This window comes from Psammomys obesus, unplaced genomic scaffold, assembly GCF_907164565.1.
Source record: "Psammomys obesus unplaced genomic scaffold, mPsaObe1.curated_primary_1811, whole genome shotgun sequence".
Classification (NCBI taxonomy): domain Eukaryota; kingdom Metazoa; phylum Chordata; class Mammalia; order Rodentia; family Muridae; genus Psammomys; species Psammomys obesus.
The window spans coordinates 1885839-1905920 of record NW_026596064.1 but is presented as its reverse complement, the minus strand read 5'-3'; the positions used below and the strand labels follow the sequence as shown (position 1 = coordinate 1905920).

The 20082-nt window shown below is 43.8% G+C and overlaps 1 protein-coding gene and 1 pseudogene across 1 annotated transcript in view; one reads left to right on the top strand and one right to left on the bottom strand.

Annotated features, from left to right (window-relative positions):
* The window catches only part of Vps8 (VPS8 subunit of CORVET complex), a 122203-nt gene that overhangs the window by 64335 nt on the left and 37786 nt on the right, over positions 1-20082 (bottom strand). The window contains exons 8-15 of the mRNA XM_055625215.1: positions 16684-16808; positions 15433-15519; positions 12927-12994; positions 11630-11783; positions 11467-11526; positions 9313-9420; positions 4009-4089; positions 1879-2049 (exon numbers count right to left, since the gene is read on the bottom strand). Coding sequence (XP_055481190.1) covers positions 1879-2049; positions 4009-4089; positions 9313-9420; positions 11467-11526; positions 11630-11783; positions 12927-12994; positions 15433-15519; positions 16684-16808 — 854 coding nt within the window. The remainder of the gene's footprint in view (positions 1-1878; positions 2050-4008; positions 4090-9312; positions 9421-11466; positions 11527-11629; positions 11784-12926; positions 12995-15432; positions 15520-16683; positions 16809-20082) is intronic.
* On the top strand, positions 6460-7197 carry LOC129689661 (N-alpha-acetyltransferase 11-like; annotated as a pseudogene).

The following is a 20082-nucleotide window of genomic DNA, read 5'->3' as shown; positions in this document are numbered from 1 at the left end:
CAAGCAGACAGTACGATTGAGGGAGCACTGGATATGATTCCCCTTAAGCCTTTCTAGTGGCTCTTCCTGTCCTTACACACACCTGCTGAGCAGCTGTCAGCAGAAGACTCCAGGGGACTCCTCAAGGATTCGCCCCAGCGCCGGCCACAAACGTGAACCACCTCTCTTTTCCTGTACCCTCAGCTCTGCGCCCTCGATGACAGAATCTACCAGGTCTAACTGTGTTCCTCTTCCCTAAGCCACAAGCCAGAAAATCAGACAACTGGAAGGCAAAGAATTAATCAGCACAGATCACTTGTTTCCTGCCCTGGTCTAGGATTTGCTATCCATCATTACTGATGTCTACTGTCTTAAAAACTATCTGTTTTGTTCCTAATTGGTAGAAGTGTGGAACTTTTTTTTTTTTTTTTTGGTAATTTAAGCAGGAAAGCAAATCTCATTCCCCATTCTCTATCTTGACTAAAAGTTTAAGTTTAAAGGGTAACAGCATTCTCTTTAAGACTCATTTATTTCATTTGCGTGTGAATGTTTTGCCTGCATCTGCGTATGTGCACTGTGCGCACGCCTCTTTCCCAAGGAAGCAAGAGAGCGCCGGACCCTCTGGGACTGGCGTTACCTGTGTCTGTGAACTACCTTGTGGGTGTTGGGACTCAAACCCAGGTCCCCTAGCAGAGCAGCCAGTGCTCTTGGTTAGCCACTGAGCCATCTCTCCAGCCCCTCACAGCCATCTACCTCAGGAAATGCCTGCCTGTGAGACACTGGCTGCTGTTACCTTAGAGCAGTCTTCGGCATGACCGTTCCTTATTCTGAATTTTCCTGGTTTTTACATTGTGGGGCTAGAACTGCCTTCGCATGTATCATGCTCTGAAGTTATAAACAGGAGAAAGACTCGAGCAAAACCTACAGACTGTGTTGTAGACGCCTGTTAAAGATGATCGTTATTACTGTATTTTATAAGAAGTTTCCCACAGATAGCTTACAGCAGTCCACTTTTCTACTTAAAGATGAACGGCTTAGGAAACACATGCTCACAAACTCGCAGTGCCGAACTACACTCTACTTACAGAAATTGCCTACAGCACCATTGCAACTGCTTTTCTACAGAAACAGCAATACCAGCATAAACCCTGTTGTCGTCGTCCTCCTCCTCCTCTTCCTCCTCCTCCTCCGAGTCTAACGAATCTTTTCCTTCCTCTCCAAGCCATCTCTGCCTCTTACTGCCCCAAGCTGCAACACCTGGCCAGGATCTTGGCATATCTCGCAAATGCTTCCAAAGCCTAGGAGCCTACATGTCTCCAGTTATTCTCCCTTTAATCTACTAGGCTTACTGTCACCAATTCAATTCCTAAAATACTTCAATTTTACCAATTCTCTCTCACAAAAAAAAATTGTTTCATTTTTTTTCTTAGGCATAAAAATTAGAACTCCTTCGGGTTTTCAGATTTATTTTTCTTTTATGTATTGGGTGTTCTGCCTGCATGCGTGTGGGCGCATGCCTGTGGGCGCACCGTGTGCCTGCGGCGGTCAGAAGAGGGCACTGCATCCCTCTGGAACTGTCAGTTGACAAATGGCTGCTGGGAATTGAACCCAGGTCCTCTGAAAGTGCTCCTAACCCCGAACCTATCTCTCCAGCCTACTCCTTGGTATTACGTAACAGAAATTACTGTTAGGGTCACAATGCTGAATCCTTGCAAACACACCCATACCCACTTCAATACACCAAGGCAGAAAAACCTTAGTAGTCCTATTTTCAAACAAAATAGTGGCCGGAAAAAAACAAAAACAAAACCCCACCATGGTGATGAGAGCAGTGCTCGGGTTAGCCGGCACTCACCAATGCCTGGTGAGGAGAGCATGCTGGGGCCAGCTGGCACTCACCAATGCCTGGCTAACGTTTCCTCCGGTGGCCAGTGACTTGAAGTGGCTGCTGTTGTAGACCAGCTGGACTTCTGAGATCTCCATTGTCTCCAATTCCTCCTGCGTCTGCCGATCAATCACATGCAGCTTCTCCACACTGTCTAAAAGCACAACTGTGCGTGAGTTTATCCACTGCAATTCAAGCACACAACAAAATAGAAGTGAGGACCCTTTCATGACCAAAGGGAAGGGCCTGGCCACTCAGCACGTGGCATCGAGGGCCTTATGCATCCAATATCTTACACAGCAATAAAGTTACACTGAGAGCAGCTGTGATGGCCCAGAGAAACAGAACTAAGTTTCACGGTCAGATGACATTCTGCTCGCATAAGGGAGGGCTGACTAAGAATTCTAATACATTACAGAATATTGGATCTTTCACAAGATTTTTTTTTGAAGGCATATTAACACAAATGACCTTAGTACAATAACAAACTTATTTTCAATTTTTTTATATTAGTGAAGCAAAAGAGCAAGTTAAATCTCACAAACTTAGATGCTCTGAGGACAATTCTTGGCACTGAAATAATGTATACTTTAAAAGAAGGCCAGCTGAGGCATCCAGCCTTGTGAACTGAACAACCACTAGATTCTTGGACTCTCTGTTGGTAAAAAGCCATTGTTGGACTAGCTGGACCACAGCCATTCTATTAAACCCCTTTAAATATATATATTCACTCTATCAGTTCCTCTAGGGAACCCTGACTAATTCACAGGGTACTTTAATGCACTGTATTGCAATTACAATTCATTACATGACTACATCATTACATGATGTCAAGTGCAGAATCCTCCATCTTGATCCTCCAGGTTTTAGATTCTGGAGCACTTCAGCTTTTGTCTTCTCGGATTAAGAATGCGTGGTGGTGTGAAGAAGAAACGGGCCCACAGGGGCCATTCATATATTTGAATATTTGGTCCCCAGCTGGTGGAACTGTTTGGGAAGGATTAGGAGGTGTGGCCTTGTTGGAGGAGATGCCACACTGGGGGTGGGTTTCAAGGTTTCAAATGTCCACACCAGTCCCAGTTAGCTCTCTCTGCCTCCAGTTCATGGATCCAGTGTGAGCTCTCAGCCACGGCCCCAGCATCAAGCCTGCCAGCCCACTGCCACACTTCTCACCATGATGGTCATGGAACCACTGTCTCAAACTGTAAGCCCCCACTAAACGCTTTCTTCTATGAGCTGCCTTGGTCATGATGCTTTGTCAGAGCAGTACAAAGGTAACTACAACAGCATGTTCAATCTGTATTTTTAAATCAATAGACTATGAGTGGGTTTACAAACACAGGGTGAGCCAGGCGTGGTGGTGTACTGTTAGAGTCCTGGCCTATGAGAAGTTGAAGCAGGAGGAATATTTGAGCCCAAAAGTTCTGGGCCAACTGAAGCAATGTAAAAAGACTTGGCTGAAAAATGCAATGTACAACTAAATTTATGCATCATTATGCATATTATTTCTTAAAATCTGACTATAACAACTATACTCTAAAACATGATATATTGTTGAATTGAAGGAAAAAAATTTTAGTCTTTTATACTGGATAAATGTACCACTACATTAAAATTAAAGCCAGCTATAGATATACAATGTTTCACTGAACATCAGCTATTAGGTACTTACAGCCAGTAATAATAAATACCCAGAAACATTAAACATACTATTATCAAAATTAACCCACTACTAAAAAACAAAATATAAACTCTGATACAGAAAGAAGTCTCATTTTTTTTTTTTTAAACCAAGGCACCCTGAGGTCTGAGAGTTAAGGTAGAGAGAAAACTTGGTAACATTTTAGTCACCAAAAAGTAACAGGTAACACATGCTAAACCCTTTAAGAGAAGCTCAGAAGTACAAACATGCCCCTACACAAAGCAGTGTAACCACTGGAAAGATCTGGGTTCTCAACCCAAACTCCCCTCTGGGGCATTAAGACACTCAAGCCAGACTTCATGCCACACCACAGCGCTTCTGTGGTGCATGCATTCTCATGTGCCCTGTGTACGTTAACAACGGTCCTGGCAGAAGCTTTAATTGCCAGGGATTCGATACAACTGCATGAAATCAGTGGGGATGTGGTTTAAGTCATACTCACCGTAAAGTTGATCAGATCGTAGTAGAGGTGAAGGTGCTTTTGCTTGGTAACGTGGATTGCACCTGACTCGTCTCTCTTAACCTGATGGTAAGAGTGAAAACAGCCTGGATATCAAGTACTCCTTGAAAGAATTTAAAATATTTATACTCCACCCAGAATATGATTCCCATTCAGTATAGATAAACCAAAAATATTGATAGAGACATTATTATATAAATGAAAAAGCTTCAACTCCCGTATGATCACCACTCCAGAAGAACGGCAACAGGACCGCCTGGCACCTGAGGTGCCTGCATTTTCCCGAACACCCACAGTGTGACAGAGGTCTTTCTTCCAGGTCTCAGTTCCTTCCCTCCCCTCTAGTTGCATCTCTTGGCGTGGTGCCCATGAGCACATGAGCTCTGGCCACAGCCATGAGGACAGAGTCAGTGGCCTCTCTGTTTCACCCTTGTGGCACCAAGCTGTGCTTTATATGCTGCAGGTACAAAGGGTCCCATAAACTGGTGGACGCCAAGCACCACCTACACCCAATGGTTTCTACAGCTCTCCCACATAAACACTACCCCAGCCCTGTCCCCAACCTGCTTAATGTCTTCCCTCCCTTTCCATCAATTGCTCCTTTTAAAGATATGCTTCCTTCTTTCACTTTCAAACATATTTCTGGTTTCTTTTGTCTTCAAAAAGAAGACACATATAATGAGAGGCTTGCCTTTCTTTTAAAATGTATTTGCTTAAGGACATAAAAAGGATGTAAAAACACTCCCTAAAAGGCTTCCCTCAGTTTGCTTCTCACAGACATTATTTAACCATACCCTTCACCTCACAGCCGAGCATTTGGGTGGCAGGGCTTCACTCTTCCAGAACCCAGTTCTTTATCGAGCTCCGCCATGGAGCTTCCACCCATCCCACTGCTAACAGGATATCTGCAAGGACGTCGCAAACCACTCACTGTGTCCAGTGCATGACTCTCTAGCTTTCCTTCCTGACTGTCTTCTAACTCTGTATCACTTTCCAACTGATACTGTCCCTCAGCCCCTTTCTCCTCCCCTTCTGCATGCCTTTACAAGAACCACCCTTCCTGTTGCCTTTTCTTTTTCCTCTGCCTTTCCTGAGTGACCAGCAGGATCATGTACTTCAGTTAAGTCTCCACCAAAGATATGTATGTTAAAGACCTGGTTACATCACTTGAGGGGCATGTTAGCATCTTCAAAACATAGTGCTTCCTGGATCAAAATCAGGTCGGTGTACTGTGCCTGCCCTCCCCCCTCCATCTTCCTCTCTCCCTCTTACCCTCCACCTCTCTCTCTGTCTGCCTAGCCACCATAAGGTGGGCAGCTCTGCCCTACTATATGCACCCACTAGGATGTAGCACCTTCCTACAGGTCAAAGGTCACAGGCCAACGTACCCAAAGACCAAGGCCTCTGAGACGTGAGCCCAAATGAACCCATATCCTTATGTCAATGGCTGTAGTTATTGTGCTGCATAGTAGCTAACAGGAGTGATATTCACCTGCTCTTCGCTCTGCTGTCTACACTGGGCACCCCCAGATTAACACTTGAGAGTCCCACTTTCATGCCCAGCTCAGCATGATGGAATCGGAATCATTTTCTACACTAAGTTTTTTTTTCTGAATACTTTCTGACTCTGCCATATAGAGATGTGAGGTCTCTAAGTCATGTCTTTTGGTTCCTAGACCCTATATGACGAGAGCTTGCCTTTCTTTTAAAATGTATTTGCTTAAGAACATTACACTGGCTTTCGTACACACACACAACCTCCTACCTTCGGTAATCTATTATCTGCACTACTTCTAGACTGATCTTAAAGTAGCATCTTAATTACATCTTTACCACTTTATGTACCTAGGAACCTATAACATTGCCTCCCACTGCCAATCCAAGCCAATCACCTAGATCAGAGATGCCCAATCAAGAATTATCAAACTTTTCTGTAAAGGGTGGTCCAGCAAATATTTTAGCCTCTGCAGACCACATGGTCTGTCCTACTTAACCCCACCACTGCAGAGAGACAGCAATCATATGTAACATGTAAGCTGCACACCTAGAATCCTAGCACTGCAGATAGAAAGCAATCATATGGGAGGTTAAAGGTCGCCCGATGTGGCCCCAGCAGCTCGAGGCTTCTGGTCTCACAGGACTGCTCAAGATGTCATACATGCTTCCGCATTGCACAATGGCTGGCAGGTAGACCAGGCCATCCTTTCAGAGAAGGACTTTGTGGTCGTCATTCATTCCAGACACTACTGGGACTCCACTTGCATGACGATGAACAAGGTTTATACAGCATCGCCGAAAAGAAATGAAAGACAGTGGGAGATCTTCCTCATCTTGTACAAGTCCTGCTTGGATATCCCAGTTGTGTTTAAAGCAAATGGTGATGGTGTCACTTGTGCTCCGTGGAATCTTCTCTGACTGTTGACAAGCCCATCTGCCGCCAATATGAACATCCGCCGTGCTCGGCCAGATGACCTGATGAAGAGGCAATGCTGCAACCTCCTGTGCCTTCCTGACAACTCCCAGATGAGGCACTGTTTCTATCATGGCCTGTCTTCGCCCCAGCTCTCCTACATTGCTGAGGATGAGGATGGGAAGATTGTGGGTTATGTCCTGGCCAAAGTGGAAGATGATCCTGATGATGTCCCTCATGAACCCATCACCTCACTGGCTGTGAAACACTCCCACCGGCACCTTAGCCTGGCCCAGATGCTGATGGACCAGGCTTCATGGGCCATGACTAAGAACTTCAATGTCAAGTATGTGTCCTTACATGTCAAGAAGTGCAAACAAGCAGCCCTGAACGTCCAGGTTAGTGAGGTGGAGCCCAAGCACTATGCAGATGGAGAAGATGCAGACGCTATGAAGAGAGACCTCTCACAGACAGCAGACGAGCTGAGATAGCAGATGGTGCTGAAGAAGCGCAGCTATGTGGTGCTGGGTTCCAGGGAGAACCAGGGCAGCACACTCCCTGGTTCTGAAGAGGCCTGTCAGCAGGAGAACCTGGACAGAGATGACAGCTGCAGTGACAGCAAAGGCAGCTTTCAGAACTTGGACTCCAGTGCCCAGAGCCTGCGTGAGCATTCCAGGTCCTTGTATTTTAGGCACATTTTTCTTGGGAACCGTGTGCTTGCTGTGCTCTGCACTACCTGCTCTGAGGTCATCTCACGGTGACCCCAGGGGCTTGTCATTTTCATGCTTAGCAGTAACCTTCCCCATAACTAGCCTATGTGATCATGACGGCACATCAGCACACAGGACCTGCTGTGCGGGAGCCAGGGAAGCCTGGGCACTGCCACAGCTGCACCTTTCTTGGCTTCGTCCATGCTGCCCTCATACTCTGTTTCCTACTGCACTGATTGTGTGTATCTTACAGGTTTCCTTCTAGAATGCCAAGCAGAAAGTGGAAACAACTTGAGAAGATTCCAGCTTTCAGCATTTGCCATTATTTGGTTTTCTTTCTTGAAGTAGGCAGGACACTCAAGTTAGATCTCATGCCCTCTGCCCCTATCTGGTAGAAGTTACTTACCCTTGCTTTCTCTAGAAACTACCCTTGCCCTGCCCTGCCCTGCCCTACCCTACCCTCCCTCTTTTTGAAGAAGAATGTTCCTTTTCCCAGTGGGAGAAGGTGCTAGGTATTGGACTTCTATGCAAGCAGAATCTGGAGATCTTAAGGAAAGGACAAGCAGAAATTAAATTGCAATCTAACCTGAAAAAGTAAAAGTAAAAGAAGAAAGCAATCATATGTAACATGGATGCTGGGTGTGTGTTGTACGGCACACCTAAAATCCTAGAACCTGAGAAGTAAAGGCAGGAAAACGGGGGAAGGGGGCTGTCAAAGGCCAGCCTTAGTGTGGCCTATCTGAGGGCTTGTCTCAAAAAAACATAATTAACGAGTTAATTAAAACATAAACGAATGCACATGACTATATTCCACTAAAACTTTACTTACTGAAATAGCTAAGTACGCATATTTGGTAGATGGGTCACAAGTTCCCCCACTCTAATCTAAATCCACCCATAGATTTAATTTTACACTCTCCCTAAGATCAGTTCTATATTTACCAACGGTCCTTACACACAGGTGCTGGCCCAGTGCTAGTTAAGCAGGAGGGCTTTCAGTTTAGTGAGGAAGAGAGTGTTAGGCTAGGCTTTACGTGCTCACTGTTAGGACAGGCCTCAAAAGTGCAGAGCAGGTTCAGGGAGGCAGAGAAGGCAGTGCTGGCCATGAGTAGGACAAGAGGAGGCGTGCACAGAGCTTTGCTGACAGGTGTCTGTGTGAGCAGAGGCCAGCTGGGAAGCCATGCAGAGTCTAGGACAAACACGTGTGTGATTTACACTGGGGCGGTATCAACCAGAAAGGGGTCAGAAGGACGAAAGTGAAGACAGCATGCAGGAAGGACACTGTGAGAGAGCACATGTGAAGGGGGCAAGGGCACCTGGAACGGTTCTGGCTGGAGAAGTGAGGTGCGCAGTGGTGGGCCTGCATCACTGGGCAAGACCCCCAGTGGGACCACACAGGCACGCACTTTGCTCTGTGACTGAGGTCACTGCCTTCCCCGCCAAGCCTTAAAAACTCACCCCCTCAGGGGCTGGAGAGATTGTTCAGCGGTTAAGAGCACTGGCTGCTCTTTCAGAGGTCCTGAGTTCAATTCCCAGCAACCACATGGGGGTTCACAACCACCTATGATGAGATCTGGTGCCCTCTTCTGGTATATATGTATAATAAATAAATAAAATAAATCTTCAAAAACAAGACATAAAAACTCACTTCCTCGCTAAACATTCTAACTCTGGGAGCTCTGGTTAGCAACTTTCATTCTCCTCAAACAGTTCAGCACCTCAACTGTTCTTTCAAACAATACATAAGCTATGTAAAAGAATGTTTTACACCTCTTTCTTTGACTTCCTGTGCAAATCGTACTTGCTCTCTAACAAATAAACGCACAGACATGTACAGACTGCATTACTGCAGACATGTTCTCAATCATACATATGCAATTCACACATACAGACAAACCACTAATTATTTGTTAGCTGAAGGAGAAGGAACCAAGAAGTAAACTGTGAAGATGAAGAAGCCAGGAGAGTTCAAGGTTTTTCCATTTTTAACATTAAAGCCTTAAATACAAATTAAACAGGCTACACAGACTCTCTCTCCAAAGACTTACGACAGTGACATAGGTTTGGGATTGTTTGTTTGTTTGACACAACATTAATTCACCAGTGAATCTGGGGGAAAAATGTTTTTCAAAGCTTTACAACAGACCCACCCTCACACTGGCTTACCAGGAGAAAGTGAACCATATCTCCTCTACAGAAGGCAAGCATGGGATTCACACAGTTATTCACCGCCACGAAGTGCCAGGCAAGCAGCGGAACACTGGAAGGGTCCATCTAAGTAAAAGAAAAGATGGGGAAATACTTCATCACAGGTGACAAACAGAAGGATAAAGTAAAATAAAAATAAAAATAAAAATAAAAAAAAATCTGACTGTCTCTTTGCTAAAACCTTCCCTGATTTCCAACAAAACTTGCAATAAGCAGGGGCTGGTGGGAAGTGTCACAAGGGACTCTCTGGGTTGGTGGTTGTAAGTTTTATCTTGGCTGGGGTTGGGTTATAAGAGTACATGCATCTGTCCAAGAAATAAAACTCAAGATCTGTATAGTTATTGTAAATAAGTTTATACCAACAAGACCTAAAGAAATATAAAATTCTAGCGAATTATATACATGCTGAATGCCCAAAGCAGAAGGCCCTGGTTTCTGTAATCCAGCCCTGAAGTCCATTTAAAAATAAAATATCTTGGTGCGTAGAAAGATGCACAAATACACAGATATGTGATAAAGGCAGTACAATAAAGTGGTAATAGTAGACCTTAGATGGCAAGAATACTAGGATGTCACTAAAATCCTTTCAACATCTGTTTGAAAATGCTCATAAGTAAAAAAAAATCAACAAAACATACAAAAAGATAAAAATATCATGATTGATTAAAACCTCAGTGAGTCAATGAAACTAACCTCAGAAACATTAATGATAATCTCTACGGGTTTGTCATCTGGAAGGACAGACCTGCTTCTCTTAGTGCTGAGATACAACAGTACACCAACAAGGAAACAAGAACCTCAGTATCTGGGTGGATGCTTTCTAGAATGAGAACTGTGCCCCTACCCCAGGCTCACGTTATTTGACTTCTTGGGTCTCTACTTGGTGGAACTGTCTGAGAAGGATTAGGTGTGGCCTTGTTGGAGGAGGCGTGTCACTAGGAGGGCTTAGAGGTTTCAAATGCCCATGTCAGACCCAGTCTCTCTCTTCCCCCCCCGCCCTGCCTCCAACTTGTGGATCACATGTAAAAGTCATCGATTGCTTCAGCACTATGCCTGTCTGCCTGTGGCCACACTTCCCACCATGATGGCCATGGACTACTTCCTGACGCTGTAAGCAAGCTCCCAATTAAATGTTTTCTTTTACAAGTTGCCTTGGTCATGGTGTCTCATCACAGCAGCACAGAAGTAACTAAGACAACGACAATCTCATCAATGCCCTGCCAAAGAAGATGCCAACTCTCTTACATACAATATCAAGAACAAAGAAAAAGAGAAACTGGAATATCCACAGGGAATTTATTCCAGGCTTACCCCTTACATATAGTGGCAAAATATTTTCATATAGCCTATGTACATTCTCCCATGTACTTTAAAGTATCTCTTGGACACTTAACAATTCAATATAAATGCTATGAAAACAGGTGCTATGCTGCCTCATTTAGAAAAAAATGACAAGAAACATGTCTGTACATGTTCAATATAAAGGTAAACTTCTGATTATGATGTGTGGCTGGTCATATCCACAGATGCAAAAACCCTTAAAAACATATGTGCGCTTCCTAAAAAATAACATCTTCTACAGTGACAAATACCAGAGACAGAATCCATGGGAAGCATGGATAGTACCAATTCATATTGGCTTTACAGTGGGGTGTGCTCATTCATGGTGTCAAAGCAGCAGATGCTGAGGTAACCCTACCCCAGCACGGCTGTCACACACTGTCCTTAGACACTGTGGCAAGGCTGCACTGCATGTGCCAGCTTGCCCGTCAGTGGTACATCCAATGAAGATGTTTTACTGACCTCAAAAGAGCAGGGAATGAAAGCTCCAGGACAGCAATACCAGAGACCATAGAACCAAGGTCACAAACAGAAGCTGAATATGGTGTTCATGAAAGAAATGCTTAAAACATTAGAGACACTGTGTGTGTCCTAGCATGTCTCCTAAACACCACTTTAGCCTGCTCGGTTTTCCTAGGTAAATCCCCTGGGAGCTCGCTTCCACTCCCTAGCTAGACTTTTGGACAACTGCACAGACTTCACCCCGCAGATCACGCCCTGCATCCTCGTGACTTTCTTCTTCCTTTTCCAAAAAAGCAGAGTCTTGCTCACCCGTCCATAGGGAAAAGTCATCCATACTTTCAGGGATGGTTTCAACCCAATGACCAATATCTACAGGAGAAAACATACATTATTTTCAATATTTACCTTGCAATTTTCAAACTGTGTTCAAAGTCTCTAAAAACTTGGAGCTCTGTCTTCTAAGCATGCCTACCTTTGTTAAGGACGCCATGGCCAGTAGTGAAAATTGTGTGATGGGATGGTCTTTCAGCTCGGGCTTGGAATGCAGGGGCTCAATGCAGCAAACTTCACCCTTGGAGCCACTGAACAGACACCTAGATTCACATGTTCTCACCCCCATCACTCTCCTGAAAACATAAGACATTCGCAATCAGTTTAGAGATTATGCAAGGCACTCTCACCTCCAGTTTGAATGACTACAGCACTCCCAGCTAAGCGGTCCACATGACAGCAGTCTTTTCACTGAGCAGGACAGATCTGCTAGTAATGACACTCCACATTGGCCTCTGTATGAAACAGACTCCAAACTCTTTACCATGTCTTAATTCCCCAGGATCTGGCTCTTGCCTTCACTCCTCTCCTACTGCATCGTCCCTGATACTGGCTTCTTCGCACCCCCCAACTTGTGCCTACCTCCTGGCCTTCTCTGCCTGGGGCACCTCCACTGGATTTTTCACTTCCTGACTTGCTGACCATTCAGCTCTTTCTTCTCCAAAGTCACCTCCTACCAAAGCCTTCCTGAGTTATAGTCACTGTGCTTGTCGGCACAGTGGTCTGCCTCTTCACACCATCCAAACCTACTCAAGTTACATCATTCACTTTTCAGTTTGTGCCTTCTCTCTGGGCTCACCCCAACTATTCTGTTAAGAGTCAGGACGTTGCCTGGTTCATAACGCTAACTCTGGTGCCTAGACAAGTGTCTATAACACAGGACATGCTCAATAAATGTTACCCAGGCAAATGAGTCATACTGTTTGAGCAATTACTTTGTGCCCAGTGTAAGAAACAATATGGACATTAACGAGACTCTATGGAAACAAAATATACATTATATATTGTATTCTGTATTTTTTAAACCTCGGCTTCACAAATATTCTTTCAGGTAGTTAGACAATTTTTGCTCCTGTCTAATAAGTAAAACAGAGCAATTCTAAGGTAAGAAAACCCTTTTTGTACCTAGCTGTTACAGTTATAAGCAAGTGGGCTTGGAGCCTAAACTACAATTAGTGAACTACCCAGAATAGCCTAACCTGATAGCACAGAAGGGTCTCCTGGGGAGTCAGAGTCTAGAATCCCAACTCAGCCCTGAGAGAAGTCATGGAGACCAGGTCTAGGCTCTCACGTGTTTTGTAAGCTCCCCAGGTAACTGTAATACAGCCAGAACCTATCTGAAACAGCTGGACTTTCCAGAGCTCTCCATGTTCAATTTCAAACCATTAAACAGCTAAATCTTCCATTTTTTTTTCAACAAATGTCCATTTGTTTCTTACTTAAATGTTAGTTCGAAAACAGAGCCTCCGCTGTCGTTGCAAATGGCAAGAGTTGGGTCATCTGTGAACTAAACAGAGAAGAAGTTTACTTTCTTATAAATCTTTAAACAACCACACAAGTATTAAGTAGATCATGGAGAAAAATTACAAATTTTGAAAACAAAATACACACTTAGCACCTGAAATAACTCAGATTTGGTTTATCACTTTAGGTGTACAAAATCGTCCTTACTTCCAATAATATTATCTCAGTTCTTTAAACAACTGAGCCTTTCCAAAAGCAAAACAGGATGGTGAGATGGCCCAGAGGGCAAAGGCATCCATCACCAGACTGATGACAAGAGATCTATCCCTGGACTCCCACAAGTTATCCCCAAGTTCCACAAGCTCAGGATAGCACACATCCTGTCCCACAACATATACACACAATAAATATTATTTTTTAAAAAGTAAAACAACCTTTCATCAGGGTAAAGAAAAGGAAACTAAGTTTGTTTGGTACGACCCCTGCAGTTCTTGCCGAGGTTGCTACACTGGGCGTTATAACTGGGCGTAAGCAGGCAGGGCCGTGTGGATACGGTGACATTGGTCACTTCTTAATAAAGACAGACACAATAAGAAATTCTTGGGGTCTTCATGAAATAAACTCGTTTGAGGAAATGTTCTGAGCAACTAAGGAGTAGAGTCACTCTACAGTAAACTCATAAATGGGTGTCTCCCTGCCCGAGTTCAAGACTATCTGAATGACTGTAGCGTAACATGCAAAACTCAGAATGATGGCTTTCCCAGTGAGACTGTCCTAAGGTGAGGTGTGTTAGGGTAAATGTTACTGGATGCAAAAGGAAATGATGGCATTTGTATCGTGTACAGGGACGTGCCTCACAAAGCCTGAAGGTTAGTGGATCATTCTGAATGGGCCACTTTTCCGCAGAGACAGCTGAGCTACAGGAGGCCACTGTACTGAACACTCCCTGGATCCCACACACCAGCATAACAAAGAAGTCCCCATCCTCGCTCTCAAAGATTAGATGAGCAGCTGCCAAGAGGAGCAGCAAGTCTGTGGATGTGTATAAGATGTCTGGTCCAGGCAGGAAAACAAAAAGAACTCGTTTCTGTTTCATTTTCCCTTTTTGTGTATGTACGTTTAAAAACTGGTACAGAAGCACGTTTGTAGAATTATCCACGTGCGCTAAGACAGGGGATCCAAGCTGCCGATGGCGCTGGACTGCCTGGAGAACACGGAGTTATTTGTAGGCGAGTCAGTGCTAGTCCTTAACTCTGTAACAGTGGCATGTGGGCATCTCTTTCTCCGACGCCAGTGTCTGCAGACCTTGCTTTCAAACCGTTTCCAAACAACACAGCTCCTAGAACTGTGCTTTAATCTCTGCTGTGCCTTTTTTTTTCCCCTGTGCCTTTAATTCTTGTTTCTTGTTGTCTCACCCAATAATTTTACTTTCTGCTTACAAAAAGACTAGTTATTACTTTGAGCAAACATTTATTGAGCAGTTACTATGGGCAAAACACCGAAATAAATGATGAATGGATTCTGATTTCAAAGATCTTAATCTATTAAGAGAGATAAAACATACACAGACAACAATAACATTAGAAGTTGGCACGTGCTGTAGAAAAAGAGGTTGAGATAAATTAGCTTTGTGCACCAAGAAGAGACTCTAGCTTGTCTTGGCTGTTTTCATCATTACTAAACGCTTCAGTGCTGCTCTGTCACAGAAGGCTTTTTGTAACTAACCTAGATGCAGATCTATAAACTCCAGATGCTACAGGCTTTAAAAAGCATGTGTGTGGATAAGAGAGCTGCATAGCTAAGCAACCAAGTATGCACATGATTAAATCTAGAAGAGCTGATTTTAGAATCCCCTTGATATAGTCCTTTACCTTTTATGCTTCTGAACATGGGCCTGCCAGCATGAAAAGGCAGGCTTCTCATGAACTATAAATGAAGCCTGTTACCTAAGTCAGTTTTATGTTTTTCAGGCCTGAGAGTAAAAAGCCAACACTGCGACCTTAATGCTTTCCCTTTAGAGGCCTGAAAGAAAATAAACCAAATGATTCATTTCTAAATATAAGCCAAGCCCTGGCTCTTCCAGAGTTGGTTCCTCGAGCCTCAGGCACCTCCCAACAATGGGCAGCCGTACACTCCTCAACAATAAAATCTTGGCCAATTGAACAAGGTAAAGAGACCGTTTAAAATCTCCATATGAGTGTTTAGCAGGGTATTGCTTCTCTGCTGCCAAACTTCTACTATGGGATCAAATCAAGTTGGCCTTTTTGCTGCTTATTGCTAGACTTCAGTTAAACCCGCAGCTGAGTATGCTCATACTAGCCCATCTCTGGTTTTCAACTTGAGAAAATAACTCATCAGGCTCATCAAATAATATTCAGCTTTGTGTTAAATTAATTTAGGGGTTTCTGGTTATCAAGCATTTAATGTGGCTACAGAAGCACAGCAATGAAGACAGCTAACACAAGGGAGGGGTGCTGTCACCTTGATGTGCAAGATCGCTGTCCCCGGGGGATGAGCATCTGTTATTGATCTGAGAAGCTTTCCACTGGCCAAATCCCACATGGTGATCTGTAAGACAAGCAAAGGCTTTAAAAACAAATGTATTGCTTTTTGGACTTACATATCCTGCCTCTTGGCTGAAATAACCTATTCCTCATCTATAAACACTGCAGGCAGAAAGTCATCACATTAAAACACACCCACAAGCTGGGACTGTGCCTTTACCTCATCGCAGGGCCCTCCCTCTGCCTAGCCCACTTAACACTTAGACTGTGATTTCTGATAAGTCAGTCTGTTGAGCACTGACTGAAAATGCATAGAAAAGGCATTGTATCAAACCAGCTGTGATACAAAGGTCAGGGAATGAAAGAAACCATGACCTCTCTCCACGAAGAAGGAAATGCCAAGGCTATTGTTTGAAAACACAGCAATATGAACAGCATATTTAAGAGTGGCCACGGGGGTGAGGGGCAGGGAATGGCTCAGTTGGTAAAATGCTTGCTTTGTAATCATGAGAACCTGAGTTCATCCCTCAGATGCACGTAAAAATGTCAACTGTGGGAGCAGGAGAGATGGCTCAGCAGGGAAGAGCACTGCTTCTCTTGCAGAGGATCTGAGATCATTTCCCAGCATGCACACAGGAAGCTCACGATGGCCTATAACCCCAACTCCAAGGAGATCCAACGCCTCCAGTCCCAGTGGGCCTGTGCTGTGGGTGCATATTACACAGAAACATACTTTAAAATAAAAATCTTTAAGGAAAAAAAAAGGCTAGGTGCTGCGGCACAGCTTGTGGTTCCAGTCCTGGGAGTGGAGACAAGAAGATCCCTGGGACTCACTAGTATAGTGTAACTGCGAATAACTGACACTCTCCCTCAGACTCTACACATGTGCACACCCCATGAACACACACACACACACACACACACACACACACACATCAAAAATGACATGAAAGCAACCGCAATTATGTACAACTACCATAAGAGAATATAAACGGACTGCTAAGATAGATGCCATTACAACGTGAAAACTACAGACTCCAGTTCAGTCAGCAACAATTACTTTTAAAATCTAAACAAGACACAGGTCAGACTAAAAAACCTCGGGTTGGCCCGAATAGGCATGTCATCTCCAGACACATAATATGCATTCTGATCTTCAAAATACTCAACAAAATATTCAGATTTCATTTTGACGTCACCTTGAGGGTAGACAAAACTGTTCTCTTACCTGTCCTTTAGCAAAGCCGCAAAGAAGACGTGAGCAGTCGTTGTTGATGCTGAGAGCAGAGACAGCGCCATACTGCCCTCCGACACTAGTGCTACCCAGGCAGAGCCGCAGCGCTTGGTTCTGATCTGAAGAAGGGTAGCAAGATTACACACTAAGATAACACAGTAACACCTATAAGAAAATGTAAGTCAAAACTTGCTCACAAGTCAGAAATTCATAAGAAACTATTTTCTCTTAAGCAAACCAACTATCTCGAAGCTGCCTCATCCTACAACTGAACTTTTTGGTATTTCTAAAATGTTAGGCTGCAGGGAGGGAGGGAGAACGGGAGTGTGTGAGTGTGTATGACTGCAGGTGCAGATGCCTGTACACCTGCAGAGGCCACAAGAGGATGGTAGGCGTCTTCCAATATTGCTCTTTCCACCCCCACCCCCCTTTTTTGAACAGGGCCTCTGGCTGGACCTGAAGTTCACTGTTCGGCTATGTCAGCTGTCCAGGAAGTTCCTGGGATCCACCTGTCCCCATGCCCCAACACTGGGGCTAGAGGCAGGTTCAACCGTTCCAGCTTCTATGTAGGTACTAGGCACTTGAGCCTACATCCTCTTGCTTAGACAGTGAGTGTTCTGACCCCACTGAGCCATTTGCAGCCCTCAAGGGCACTTTTTTTGAAAACTTCAAAATTCAAAATGCATTAATTTAAAATTTGGGTCAGTGGTTAAGTGCACCAGTTGCTCTTCAATGGACTCAGGTTCAGTTCCTAGCAGCTCCCAACAGTCTGAAACTCCAGTCCCAGATCTGCCGCCCTCTTCTGGCCTCCACAGGCACTACACACATGTAGTGCACAGACACATGCAGGCAAAAACACCCATCTGCAGAAAATAACATTTTTGTTATTAAATAAATTTTAAAAGAAGAATTTGTTAAAATTTACATTTACGCTATCCACATAGAAAGGGTTGATGAAGCAAATGAACTGAAAGAGTGAAAACAAAATTTTAAAGTAAACAATTAAATTACCTTAGAAAAATTGTTTCTAGGTTTTCCTAGGAGGTACTCAAATATTTATTAGATGTTATTACCTAACAATTAAGTGCAACTACCCTAGGTCCTCTCCTAGCCAATGCCCATTTTGTAGAGAGTTCGTGGATTCTATCTATTTGCAAACAATGATATAAAATAAATTAATGGCCCAGTGGTTAACAGTACTTGCTGTCCTTGTAGAGGATCCGGGCCTGGGTCCCAGCACCCACAGAGCAGCTCACAACTAAATGCCACAACTTACTGCAGCTCCAGGGTTCTGATGCCCTCATCCAAAATGAACACTGTACGAATAATTTTCTGTGCTGGTAAGGTGGCTGTAATGCAAGGAGGCCTGCGACAATTAATGGCGTATTGCATCCGGCACGCAGAAAATACTCAACAGTTTTAAGTTATTTTAGATTTCAAACTCTGAAGGTAAATATTCAAAAAGAATAAAGCTATAAATATACAAGGTCTGGTGTGTTTTAAAAGTCCTACCTTTGTTTCATATCCAGAATTATATAATTACAGTTTTTCACAGACACATATCCAAACTAGACCCCCACTAACTTTTTATCTTTAATGTAACCCTTATTATTAAAACCTTTTACTCTAGAACTTCTTGCCTCCTCTTTTGACCTCATGCTCCTTTTGCTCTACTGAAACCACCTACACCTGTGTTTTCCATGATCTACCTTATACATTTAGTGGATTATCCACACACCTGGAGTCACAAGCTGACCATGACTGGGCAATGGTACTCTCTGTGTACTACTATGGTGTACAGGCAGGACATGGAATAACCGGAAGAAGCAGAGAACTGAGGATGAAATCTTACACTCGCTCTCAAATTGCCAAGCCTGGGCTGCCTACTTTCCAGGCTCAGAGTGTCCACACAGCACGTGCTGAGACCTCTGCAGCCCTGCTTTGTGATCCAGGCCCTACAGGTTCTGAAGCACTAGCAGGCTTGCTGTCGCTTTGGATTTCACACACCTCAAATTAAGTGTTCTTATATGTCAGAGAAAGCAGGAAAACTGAGAAATCGAATCAAACAGATAGCATAAAACTTAAGAAAGGGAAAACTACAGAAATAGCAATGGAAAAAAGAAGAAGGGAAAGGCATTTCTAACTTCTACAGTAAAAACCTATGTGTGGCCAGGTATGATGGTGCACACCTATGACTCCAATACTCCGAAGCAGAGGGAGGAGGATCAGGAGTTCAAGCCCATCCTCGGCTACATAACAAGCTCAGGGCCAGTCAGGGTTACATGAGACCCTGTCAAAAGAAAAGCTATAAATGCCTATGCTTCCCTGCCTACAGTTCCCACATAATAAAAACTAGTCAAGAGAGGAAAGACACTAAATTACCAACTTCGGTCACTCCTAAAATATATGCTAACTTTACATCCTACAGTCTATATCAATGAAAGGATTCTCAATTTTTCCCTTGTTTTTTTTTTCTTCAATGTTTTTATCTTTTTTTTTTTTTATAATATCCCTGATAAGGCAGCATGCCAGTGAAGCCTGGATTTTATTTTAACTTCTGCTAAAGAACTAGAGGAACTGCAGCTCTATGTGCAATTTTAGGGATGTTTCTTTTCTTTTTCTTTCTTTCTTTTTTTTGAAAGATTTTATGTATTATTTATACAGTGCTCTGCCTGCATGTACACCTGAGGCCAGAAGAGGGCACTAGATCTCATTATAGAAGGCTGTGAGCCATCATGTGGTTTCTGGGAATTGAACTCAGGACCTCTAGAAAAGCAGCCAGTGCTCTTAACTCTGAGGCATCTCTCCAGCCCCTAGGGATGTTCTTACATTCTCTTAACCTCCCACCTTCATCTACACAATGTGGAAAAGTCTATCACTTCACTGCTTTACTGAGAGAACAAATTATTAAAGTAAAATAACAAATATGAAGGACCAATTCAATGCCCTCGAATACAACTAGGTTTCCAAAAGATTATATTTACACACAATCTTTTTAAAGTAGCAAAGATGGTGGCAGGAGATGGACTACATATAAAATATAATGTACTTCGACTCCACGAAGCTACCTTTCAATTTTTATATGTATACATCCTTTTTTTATGGTATGTTAAGCTTGCTATGTGTAAAGCACGCTTCAGAAGCAGCTTCCATGGACAGAAGAGTGGGTTTCTCCTACCACAGGGGCTAAACTCTCCACTGTCCAAATAAATCTGCACAACTGGGGGAGTGGTAGGCTGAGACAGCATGCAGCCTCCTTAAAACTGCGACAGTGCGCCGCCACAGCGAAGGAACCAAAGTGCACACACAGAAGAAAGAACGGTGAGGCTGAGAACTCTGCCCGGGAGAGCTAGCTCTGCTCTCCCGGAATCCTGGAGCCTCCTCTGTCTAGCA